General features: G+C 45.9%; 1 protein-coding gene across 1 annotated transcript in view; it reads left to right on the forward strand.

Annotated features, from left to right (window-relative positions):
• Positions 1–10,777: 10,777 nt before the first annotated feature.
• PDHA1 (pyruvate dehydrogenase E1 subunit alpha 1) overlaps positions 10,778–12,825 on the forward strand; it is a 17,498-nt gene continuing 15,450 nt past the window's right edge. Inside the window, exon 1 of the mRNA XM_017862130.1 lies at positions 10,778–10,973. Coding sequence (XP_017717619.1) covers positions 10,788–10,973 — 186 coding nt within the window. The 5' untranslated portion in view covers positions 10,778–10,787. The remainder of the gene's footprint in view (positions 10,974–12,825) is intronic.

Consider the following 12,825-nt stretch of genomic DNA (forward strand, 5'->3'; position numbering starts at 1 on the left):
TGGCCTCGAGTGTGTCTGGTCTGCAAATCACCCCTTGCCTTGTCCTTCTGCAGCTGCTGGTGCAGCCCAGCCTTGGGCAGAGTGAGACACTCCCTTCTGGGATGAATCCTGCGGGGACCCTAAAGGCAGCTTTTCCAGGCTCCTCTGGGCCATCAATCCAGTTAATTGGAAAACCATGTTCCCGAATAATTAAGTTACTGAAAAAGCTTCAATAGCTTCTGAAAGCACAATCAAACCTAATTTTCTTACTGAGTTTCTTTTTTTTTGAGACAGGGTCTCACTCTGTTGCCTAGGCTGGATGGAGTGCAGTGGTGCAATCTGAGATCACTGCAGCCTGGGTTCAAGTAATCCTCCCACCTCAGCCTCCCAAATAGCTAGGACTACAGGTCTTACTTTTTAAAAATAAACTTAATTTTGCTTATGTTTTAGTTCACTAACTTTTTTAAAAATCTCAACTTGAAGGCATTGAAAAGAACATCGTTATTCCAGTCTTGGAATATAGAAGTCTTGGGAATAGAGCTCAAATGCTCTAGATTTTATTCTATTCATATTTCCTTTCCTCCATTCATTTGATCCTCACTGACCTCTCACAGTTTGTTTGTTTCAGATGGAGTCTCACTCTGTTGCCCAGGCTGGAGTGCAGTAGTGCAATCTTGGTTCACTGCAACCTCCACCTCACGAGTTCAAGCTCTTCTTCTGCCACAGCCTCCCAAGTAGCTGGGACTACAGGCACGCGCCACCACGCCCGACTAGTTTTTGTATTTTAGTAGAGACGGGGGTTTCACCATGTTGGCCAGGCTGGTCTCGAACTCCTGACCTCAGCTGATCCGCCCACCTCGGCCTCTCAAAGTGCTAAGATTACAGGCATGAGTCACTGTGCCCAGCCTCACGTTTTTAATTAATTCTTCTTTTAACTTGTTTAATAAATATTGAATTCCTATTATGTATCAACTACTGTAGTAGAGGTTGAGGAGACTGAAAAATTCGATTTGATTTCTGCCTCAGAGGATCTACTACTGGTAGGAAGAATGTGCAAACAAGTCATTAAAATGCAAAGATTAAGTCCTATATTAAGATATATTCAAATCATATGTACTAAATTTTAACTTACACTTTAATTTACCAAGTAAATACATTCTATAAGTTTATCACCATGTATTAATATGGTTTTTGACTAAATTCCAAGAGAATTCCAGACACGTGACAAATTTTCTCATTATGTTAGAGCACCACCTGTGGAATTCTTATGTAACTGCAGAGCTGGCTTTTTATTTCTTATGTTAGATACGGACTTTCTTACATAATTGCATAACAGTTTTTAATTTGTTGTGTTAGAGTGTCATCATGTGGAATTTTTGTGTAATTGCAGAATATATTTTTGTATCTCTTATGTTAGAATGCCCCCCCGTGAGGTTGTCATGTAAATTGCTGGAGTGCAGTGGCGCCATGCACTCGGCTCACTGCAGCCTCCACCTCCCAGGCTCAGGTGATCCTCCCATCAGTCTCCAGAGTAGCTGGGACTACAGGTGCACACCACCACGCCTGGCTAATTTTTTGTACTTTTTTTTTTTTTGAGATGGAGTGCAGTGGCGTGATCTCAGCTCCCTGCAATCTCCGACTCCCTGGTTCAAGTGATTCTCCTGCCTCAGCCTCCCGAGTAGCTGGGATTACAGGCATGCGCCACCGTGCCCAGCCAATTTTTGTATTTTTACTAGAGATGGGGTTTCACCATGTTGGCCAGGCTGGTCTCTGACGCCTGACCTCGTGATCCGCCCACCTCGGCCTCCCAAAGTGCTGGGATTACAGGTGTGAGCCACTGCGCCAGGACATATTTTGTACTTTTTTAAAATAGAGACGGGGTTTCACCATGTTGGCCAGACTGGTCTCCAATTCCTGGCCTCAAGTGATCTGCCTACCTTGGCCCCCCAAAGTGCTGTGATTACAAGTGTGAGCCACCGTACCCGGTGACATTTTTTTCTTTTTTCTTTCTTTTTGAAACAGTCCGGCTCTGTTGTCCAGGCTGGAGTGTAGCAGTGTTTTTCTTATTAATGAGGTTCCAGTGCCACCTAGTAAAATTTTCTTGTAATTGCACACAGATATGTTTTTCTTATTACTCTGATTACATCGCCCCCGATGGAATTTGCCTGCGATTGCATATGAGGGTCTTTCCTATTACTCAGGTTAGAGTGCCACCAGGTAGAATTGTCGCGTAATTGCAGGACAAATATGTTTTTCCCACTATAGTGGTCCCTGCCAACCCTTGTCTTCAGGGGATATGTTCCAAGTCCCCCAGTGAATGCCTGAAACTTTGAATAGTACTAAGCTCTCTGTATACTGGCTTTTTCCATCTAATTATCAAGATGGCTAAGTGACGAATGATGTGTAGCATATTCAGTGTGGATACCCTGGACAAAGTGGTGATTCACAGCCTGGGCAGGACAGAGTGGGACGGCGCGAGATTTCATCACACTACTCAGAACAGTATGTAATTTTAAATATGAATCGTTTATTTCTAGAATTTTCTGTTTAATATTTTTGGCGGAGGTTGACCATAGCTAACGGAAACTGCAGAAAGCGAAACCTTGGATAGAGGGGATGGCTGTACGCAGGTTAGTGTGCCACCTGGTGGAATTTTTGTGAAACTGCAGAACAGATGTGTTTGTTATTTCTCATGTTGGAATGCCACCTGGCGGAATTGTCCTTTGTTAAAAAATACACCTATGGTCCTCAAACTTGGCAGCCAAAACACCTAGAGAGCTTGTTATTTTATTTTATTTCTGAGACAGGGTCTTGCTCTAGCACCTAGCTGGAGTGCCATGGTGTGATCACAGTTCACTGCAGCCTCAACCTTCTGGGCTCAGGCGATTCTCTTGCCTCAGCCTCCCAAGTAGCTGGGACCACAGGTGTGCCACCATGCCCAGCTAATTTTTGTATTTTTAGTAGCAGTGGTCAGGCTGGTCTCAAACTCCTGACCTCAAGCAGTCCTCCCACCTCAGCCTCCCAAAATGCTGGGGTTAGAGACGTGAGCCCACATGTCCAGCCCGGAGAGCTTTTTAAATCGAAGATTGCAGGTCTTCACTCCCAGAGTTTCTTATTCGGGAGGTTTGGGATGCAGTCTGGGAACTTGCATTTCTAACAGATTTCCCAGTTTGTGTTGATGCTGCTTGTCTGAGGCTGCACTTTGAGAATTACTAAGTCCTCACTCCTTAAATTTTAGTTGCACACATAAGTGGGTTCTTTCCTATATGATTTTCACAAGTCTTTCATCTTTGAAGAGCTGTAGAGATTTGAAATCTTGGCTTTCTGGAGCCTTTCCAAAGAACTCAGGATACCTTTTTTTTAAATTGTATTTATTTATTTTTTTTGAGTTGGGGTCTCACTATGTTGCCTAGGCTGGTCTCAAACTCTTGGACTCAAGTGATCCTCCTGACTCCTGAGTAGCTGGGACCACAGGCACGTGCCACTCTGTGCAGCCCGGGATACCTTTTGATTACATCTACCAGTTGCTTTTGAAACCAGTTTTTACAACCTGATCTAAGTCACTTTACAATGTAGGGTTTTGTCTGGTTTTTATAGCCCTGCATCCTAAAACAGGCACTCGAAATAATCTGTTGGAAGAATGAATGAATGTGGCCCTTTGACACCACGTCACTTGGATAAGTAGGGTTGTGTCCCACAATTAAAGCAGGTGAAGCTCTTTGTCTCTTTCCTTCTCTACAACCTCACTATTATGCTACAATAAAATAAGTCATAGACAGAATTTTATCCAGATCATTTATTTATGCAGGCACAAAATGTGCCATACATCCTGTTCTCTTAAGCTTGGCAAGGGCCTGTTCTCTCCTTCTGGGAACCATGACAAGCTTCTTTATGAAGTGTTGATCCCAGGCAGACCCAAACAGGTGGCTTGTCAGACGGTTAAACTCTATTCACACGAGGGCTGGCGTCCCTGAGAGTCTTTTGAGCCAACTGAATATTTTTTTTTTTTTCTTTTTTTTTTTTTTTTTTTGAGATGGAGTCTCACTCTGTCACCCAGGCTGGAGTGCAGTGGCGTGATCTCAGCTCACTGCAACCTCTGCCTCCCGGGTTCAAGTGATTCTCCTGACTCAGTGTAACCTGCATGGACCTAGGGGACTGAACAAAGGGGCTGAATGTGGAAATAAAAGACAAGAGACAAAATAGTATATTTGGAATAGTATATTTATGACAACCAGCCCTATGAGATGAATGTTGTCATTATGCTCCATTTAAAGATGAGGAAACCGAAGCACAGAGAGTTTAGGCAAATTGCCCGAGGTCACACAGCTGGTAAGTGGTTGAGCCAGGATTTGAGACCAGGCAGACTGGTGCCAGAGTCCAGATGGTAGGCCGCCTCTCCGTAGGACAGTTCTTAGGTTTCCAAAGGCTGCTTCCATTTGGGGATCAGCTACAGAAAATGATTGATAGTAACTTCAGGCCAGACTCATCAGCATGTGCCTGAAATCTTCCCTATTAAAATACGTATTTTTCCACATATCTCCATTGGATAATAAAAAGACATGATGGGCCGAGTGCAGTGGCTCCCTGTGATTCCAGCACTTTGTGAGGTTGAGGTGGGAGGATCGCTTGAGCCCAGGAGTTTGAGACTTGCCTGGGCAACATAGGGAGACCCTGTCTCTATTTTAAAAATCATCTAGAAAGATATGCTCATACTCACTGTGGTTCGCCTGTCTTAGATCCAGGAACCCCATGCTCTCCTGAACACACTATGGCACCTCCTTCCATTAATTTCCTTTAAGGTCCTGTCATGAGAGGGCATAGCTCATCTTCCATATTTACAAAATGCAAAGCTGATATGAACATCCTTCTTTGGCTTCCCATTATTCTTAGGAAAAGTGTCTAAATCTTTAATGAGGTCTAACAGGACCAGGAAAATCTACTGCCAACCTTGTGCTCAGTGCTCAGACCACAGCTAGAAGTTCTTCTCAGTGCTGAGGTCTGAGTGTGCCCCCTAAAATTCATATGCTGAAACTTAACCTCCAGTGTGAGGGTACTAGGAAGCAGGGCCTTTGGGAGGTGATTAGATGATGAGGATGGAGCCCTGCCCACCCCTCCTGGGCCCCCTTGAATGGAATTAGCACCCTGATGGAAGAGGTTGAAGGGAGCACCTCAGGCCTTTTTTTGCCCTTCCACTCTTCTGCCATGTGCGGACTCAGCCAGAGGGCCCTCACCAGACACTGAATGCCCTGACCGTGGAGTTCCCAACAGCCAGAACCGTAAGAAATCCATGTCTGGGTTTGTTTGGTTGGTTGGTTTTTATTGTTGTTGTTGTTGTTGTTGTTGTTGTTGTTGTTGTTGTTTGAGACAGGGTCTTGCTTTGCCACACAGGCTGGAGTGCAGTGGCACAATTGTGGCTTACTGCAGCTTCAACCTCCCGGGTTCAAGCCATCCTCCCATCTCAGCCTCCCAAGTAGCTGGGACTACAGGCACCTGCCACTATGCCCGGATAATTTTTGTATTTTTTGTAGAGATGGGGTTTCACCACATTGGCTAGGTTGGTCTCAAATTCCTGGGCTCAAGCGATCCACCTGCCTCAGCCTTGGAAAGTGCTAAGATTACAGGTATGAGACATCACGCCCAATCAGTGTTTGTTATTTATAAGTTACCCAGTCTCAGGTATTTTGTTAAAGCCACTAAAACATTACAAAGTCCCCCAACAGCTTGATCTAGTAATTCCTCAGGGGTTACAACACAAGGATATTAAAATTATATGGTTCCTTTTTTATTTACCGCTGGAAATTGTTCTATAAAGAACTACTCCTCATCAACTATTTGTTGACAATGAAATTCAGTCTATGTAAGAAAGGCAGGATAAGTCCTCGGTTCTTTCCCTTTGCCAGATTTCAGAATAATTACTATTGGGCTGGTCTTTGCTTCTAGGTCTTTCTAGTCGACAGAGTTAAGATACACACACACATACACACACGCACATCGTTTCTGCTTTGAGACACAGTCTCATTCTGTTGCTCAGGCTAGAGTGCACTGGCATGATGATGGCTCACTGCAGCCGCCACTTCCCAGGCACAGGTGATTCTCCTACCTTGGCCTCCCTAGTAGCTGGGACTGCTGGTACGCACCACCATGGCCGGCTAATTTTTTATGTTGTATAGAGACAGGGCCTTACCATGTTCCCCAGGCTGGTCTTGAACTCCTGAGCTCAAGTGATCAGCCCACCTTGGCCTCCTAAAGTACTGGGATTACAAGTGTGAGCCACCGTGCCTGGCCAAGATATATATATAGATATATATCTTGAAAGGGGGAAATAATCATGAGTTTATACTGGTATTTCCAATTCAAATTCAGGACCACTAGGCTTTGACTTGTTGAATTTTACATTTGTGTCTCTGTTTTTTATACTGAAAATCTTGGTTCCCAATGGCCTTAACATAATTATATATTTACTTTATCAGTGTGGGTATGTGCAGTCTCAAATAATAATAACACCTGAGAAATGAGAACAATTTAAGATTTTTTTCTGTAGAGATGGGGGTCTCCCTGTGTTGCCTAGGCTGGTCTAGAACTCCTGGGTTCAAATGATCCTCCCACCTCAGTCTCCCAAAGTGCTGGGAGTACAGGTGTGAGCCTTGCCTTAAGATTTTTTTTCCAGTTCCTTTTGTCTTTAGGCTATACCCCACCAAGTATATGCAGTCACATTGCTGTGGTGTTAAATAACTTGAGATCATTCTCTGCGGGGTTATGCCAACAACTTGATATGTCATTAAATTGGTTTGTTGTATTTCATTTCAATTTTATTTCATTGTGTTTTATGGTTGTGTAAAACATTTATATGGTTCCAAAGTTAAAATCACCCCTAGCCATAATCCCTTCACCAACTGGTGCTTAGTACATCAGACATTCGAAAATATTTGTTGACTTTTATGACATATGTATATGATTGTCCTATTCTAATTCATCTGCTGGGGGATGGGTGTTTCCTACTAGAAAACCAGAGACATGTTAAGGAGCATGATTTGCCTTAAAGCTCAGCTTGATCGAATACTTTTAGGGTGATTTGCTAACGAAAGGTCAAAAGGCATATTACAGGGTCTCTAATCAAAATTGCCCTGCTTCACCCAGATAAGTTTTTTTTTGTTTTGTTTTTTAGAGAGATGTGGTCTCGCCCTGTCACCCAGGCTGCAGTGCAGTGGTGCAGCCATAGCTTACTGCTGCCTCAAACTCCTAGGCTCAAGTAATCCTCCCTCCTCAGCATCCCTAGTAGCTGGGACTACAGGCATGCAACACCATACCAGACTAATTATTTTATTTTTTGTAGAGACGGGTATCACTGTGTGGCCCAGGCTGGCCTCAAACTCCTGGCCTCAAGCGATCCTCCTGCCTTGGTCTCCCAAAGTGCTGGGATTACAATTTCCCCCAAGATTAACGAGCCCTCCTTTCTTAAGACTTTCTCTTCCTGTCTTTTGCAACCCTTTCTTTCTCTCTGGCCTCCTCTCCTGATACAAGAGTCTTTTGTGAATGTTCTAGCATGTTACTATAGCCTATGGTTACTATAGCCTAGAGTTAATGACTATAACGTTACTATAGCCTATAGTTAATGACTATTAACCACGATCATCACCTGTCACCACTTGACACAGCATCTCAAAGTGTCCCTCACCTTCAGAGTTGCTTCCAACTCTGCTTTTAAATATCTGAAAACAGCTGGGCGTGGTGGCTCACACCTGTAATCCCAGCACTTTGGGAGGCTGAGTTTTGGGGACATCGGCCTGAGGTGGGCAGAATCACCTCGGAGGTCAGTGCGCAGTCTCTCCGCAGACCAAGCTCTTCTGGCTTACGAAACATGTGCTCTGTGCAAACCCCATTGTTCTAACGAAAAATCATACATAATTGTAGTTGGGGGCATGGTGGAACTCTCACCATGTTTTTTTCTCTCTGTGTCACCGTCTAACTGCGGATACGGTTCTTCTGGTGTGGCTGAAGTAAGCCTCGCTGAACCCGCGGAGACATCATGATTGGTGCCGCTGAGCTAAATAGCCTGCGTCACCTTTCACTATGCCGTACTCCCATCTTGTCTGTGTGACCGACACAAAAATGAGAATCTGGTTCAAAAAAAAACAATAGCAAATCGTGAGGCCCACGGAGACAGAGCACAGTGCCACACTGTTGTAAAACTCCTCCGCGCTTGTTCGGGTGGGCTGAGCACGGGGCCAGATCACTTACAGAAGGTCAGGAGATCTCAAGAGCCAGTACTGTCTAAGAACTCGCACGGTGGTCTGAACCATCTCGTACTATAAACTCTCTATGGCAAAGAGTGAGCCTTCCTCGCGCTGCTCGGTGCATGCGGCCTGTAGTCCCAGGCTACTCAGGAGAGGCTTGTAGGGGTAGGAGTATTGTGTATGAACCCGTGAGGCAGAGCTTGTAGTGGAGCGAAGATTGCGAGCCCACTGCAGCTCCAGCTATCTGGGCGACATTGGCGTGTCTCCTGTCTCAATATTATTACATAATATCAATAATAATAATAATAATAATAATAACCATAATAAATAGCTGACTCAATGATATAGATCTTTGAAAAACAACGAAAATGCAGAGAAAACTCTATCCATATGTCATTGATCAACTATGTGCGCGTTACTTTGTTTCTGCACTGCAAAGTTACTAGCTTTAAACTTTGTAATGAATCTAATCGAGATCATTTGAGATGATGCAAATGTCCTGTTTCTCATCATACATTTACCCACTAACTGTAGCCTCTATTGATGATAATTCTCACCTGCAACAGTTACTGTGGTCTTTGCCAAATGGTGATTTTCTTTTTCTATTTTCATCATTCCTTCTATATTAATTGGAATTTTACTGTAAGGAAAAGCTGTTCCTTCAAACCCATTGATTTGTTCAATCATGTATTTCAGTAGGACCTATATTTTATTTGTTCCTTGCTATATCTTCAGTGTGTAGTATGGTGTCTGACACATAATCGGTGCTCAATAATAGGTGTTGGATGAATGAGCGAATGAATGAATGAATTGTATCCGTATGTGGCCTACAGAGTTCCCGGACATGCACAACCAATATCACCACCCCATGGAGATGACTCCCAAATTAACATTTTTAGCATATGTTCCAAACTTACAACTCCAGCCTCCTGGGGGACATCTTCAGATAGCTGTGCCACAGCCACCACAAGGTCAACATGTCCCAAACCATTCAGACGAGCTTTTTCTCCTGAGCTGGACATCTGGCCTCCAACCTTTTCATTCTTTTACCTTTCATATTCTATCAGCAGCAGCAGCTGCTGAAATCATACCATGCAAGTTTCTCACGTCCATCTCTGCCTTTTAATGGTGCCCTCTCACTCTTTTAAGAAGTTTTCTTCCACTGCAACCTGGTCATCAAGTTGGAAGGACTCAACACGATCTCTCAGTCCAGGGTCTGGCCCAGTGCCCAAATTCTTTCTCTAGCTATGCCGAGAGCTGGTCATGCTTTGAACTTCTGCTTTGAATACTTTCAGTGACACTAGGAGAGAATTATCTCATTGGACCATTGTCATTGTTAGAAAATTCATTGTTATGCTGAAATGAAAGGATTTTATTCACACACACACACACACAATAGCTCTTCCTCCTGGAACATGAATGGCCTGAAAATGTGTGAAGACATATCCAATCCTCTCTGGTTTTATTGTTCATTCAATTTTCTGTTCTCCTCCTGGCAGGAGGATTATATTTCACCTTGTGGAACCCAGACATGGTCGGGTAACTAGCTCTGGTCTGTGAAAATTGAGAGGAAGTGACATGTGTCACTTCTGGACAGAAGCTTTGAGAGCCGGTTTAAATGATCCCTTTTCCCTTCATCCATGAGACAAGCTAAGTTCCACAGAGAGGGTGCCACGCTGTGAGGGACCTGTGTTATGAGCACGATGGCTCGTGCCACTTCAAATTCCTCAAGTGACTGAAATTTGGAGGTCAGTTGTTACCACATCATAACCGAGCCAATTCTAGTTAGCCTGTTTTTTCCTAACTTCTTTAATCGTTCTTCATAAGTCACAATCTCAGCCCCTCACCATTCTGACCACGGTCCCCTGGATTCCACTCAGCTTAGTCATTATCCCCCTTAAAATGTGGAGCCCAAATGTGAACCCCAGGTGCAATCCCACTAGGGCACAACAGAATGGGTTCCTGTGCCCTTTGATCCTCTGAATAGAGCCTCTTGTTGCTTTGGTGTTTGTCTGTGTGTGTGCTTTCATCATTGGCTGAGCCACGCTGTTAACTCGCAGTGAACCAATAGAGAAAAAAGATTTTTCCCATTGACCTCTCGACATATATTGGGAAACAAATTTTTTGATCCGCGTTCAAGTAGACAGGGCAGAATTTTCCAACTGCTACGTGATCTTTTAAAGACAAGTTAGTGGCAGACCATTTACAGAAACCAGGTGTTCTGTCTTTTGGCTCTGAGCATGCTGCTGATCTTCATCATCTCGTGTACTGAGCGAGGGCTGCAGAGCTGCAGCACCGGCAGGACCGGGCGCTCGGTAGGACAGGGCGCTGCACGGCGAAATCTACCAAGGCTCCTTTCCCGCGTCGCCCTGGAGGCGGGGCCCCACCTTCCCACGCAGGCGCTCTCAGGTCCCGCCTCCTCACCCGCCCGCCGCGTGGCGTCGGAAAGAGCGCTCAGCCCCTCCCTCTCTGGCGCTGATACCCAATGGGCAGCCGCAGGCCTTTAGCGGGGGCGGGGCACCCCTGGACGCCGTTCTGGTTGGCCCGTGGCCCGGCGCAGCGCATGACGTTATTATGACTCTGTCACGTCGCGCTGCGACTGAGGCGTGGCGTCTGCTGGGGCACCTGAAGGAGACTTTGGGACACCCGCGTCGTGCCTCTTGGGCTGTGAGGAGTCGCCGCTGCCGCCAGTGCCTGTGCTTCATGAGGAAGATGCTCGCCGCCGTCTCCCGCGTGTTGTCTGGCGCTTCTCAGAAGCCGGTGAGACCTCCTGGGCGGCCAGGGTGGGGCGCGAGCGGGGCTGAGGCGGGGCCGGAGGGCGGGCCGGGCCGAGCCACCCAGAGCTGGGTAGAAGGAGCTAGGGGAGCCGGAGAGCCTTTACTTCGCCTCCACGTCCTGCATTCCGTTCCTGGCCTCAGCAGAAGCGACGCGGACCAGGATCCCGCCAAGGTCCTTGTGGACTTCCCCCTTCTCGACACCCGGCTCCCGCCGCCGGGCCCAGCTGTGCGCCGGGCGAAGTCAGTGTGCTCAAGAGGTTGGTTTACAGGACACGGAAAGGGTGGCCTCGGCCTCCTTCGAGTCTCCGATTGACCCTACTCTTTTCAGATCTTCCTAATTTCTCTTGACCTAGAGGCTTTGTAATAGCGTAGACTCTGGAGACGGGGTGGCTCCATTCAAACAGCACCCTCACCATTGACTAACCCTGTGACCTTGAGCAAGTTTTTAAACTTCCCGGGGACCCGATTTCCTGAAATGTTTGCGCTAAGTGGAGTTAATCTCTAAGTGGAGATAAGCGTTATCTCTGAAATGTTATCGGTTATTAAAATGTTATCAGTTAACTCTAAAATGGAGATAAGAGTCCCCACCTCTTGGGATTGTCTTGAGGATTCAACGAGTGACACGTGTGGATACGATTCCAACTAGCACCCGGCACATAATCGATAGCATGTGTGTTGAATAGTGTTATTTATTGAGTGTCCCGTTCGGTATACATTTCTTGAACACCTGTGCTCAGTTCTGAGGCGGGTTCACAGAGGGTCAGCCTCTTCAGAAACAAACTTCCCCCCCTTCCCTCTCCCTCAACATCTGAGCTTTTCTTGGCAGTGAGTTCAGGAGTGCGGAAGCAGAACTCAGAGGACGCTGCCCTCTCCTCCCCTTACCTACACATTCTTGGGGTACAAGTAGCTAAAGCAAACAGCAACGATGCTTGAGGGGTGGGGGGTACAGTCCAGCACTATTTTATGGCCTCAGCATTTAGAGGTGCCTAACACCTAAGCTTCTAGCATTCTGACCCCTAGGCACAGTGAGGTCGTGTTAATTGGTGTATAACTGCAGGCCTCGGGATTCTGGTAATTCCCCCAGGACTTGATACAGCTCTAAGTACAGGCAGAGATTGTCAAAAGGTAAACGAGGTATGCCCCTCTAGGAATCCTGTTGCCTAAAATAATGACAGAACTGCCGGGTGCGGTGGCTCAAGCCTGTAATCCCAGCACTTTGGGAGGCTGAGGCGGGTGGATCACCTGAGGTCAGAAGTTCGAGATCAGCCTGGCCAACGTGGTGAAACCCCGTCTCTACTAAAAATACAAAATTAGCTGGGCATGGTGGCGGGTTCCTGTAATCCCAGCTACTCTGGAGGCTGAGGCAGGAGAATAGCCTGAGCTCGGGAGGCGGAGTTTGCAGTGAGCCGAGATCGTACCATTATGCTACAGCCTGGGCGACAAGAGCAAGACTCGTGTTAAAAAAAAAAAGTCATTCCCTTTGGGGATATCTGTGGGTAGAGGGCTGTACCGGTAGTTATGGGCTTAGAAACATCCTTCCTTTAGGCACCTGATGTAGGTTTATTATTTCTTCTGCAAAGTCAGGTTTATCGTTTCCTCTATCAGTTTGCAGGGCCCCCCCGCCCCCACCTTACAGTAGGAAGAAAATTGAATTCCAGATATGAAGTCACCTTAGAAAGTGCCCAGGTATCTTTCCACTTGGTGGTGTAAACTCTTCAGATAATTAGGAAGTTTTCTGTGTCACTCAACTTGTCATGGACTAATTAGGAACCATTCCTGAAGCTTTTAAGGGTAGAACTAAAAGTTTCACCTTTTATTTTAAAGGGTGAATAATT

Source organism: Rhinopithecus bieti, unplaced genomic scaffold (assembly GCF_001698545.2).
Source record: "Rhinopithecus bieti isolate Rb0 unplaced genomic scaffold, ASM169854v2 scaffold_63301, whole genome shotgun sequence".
Lineage (NCBI taxonomy): Eukaryota > Metazoa > Chordata > Mammalia > Primates > Cercopithecidae > Rhinopithecus > Rhinopithecus bieti.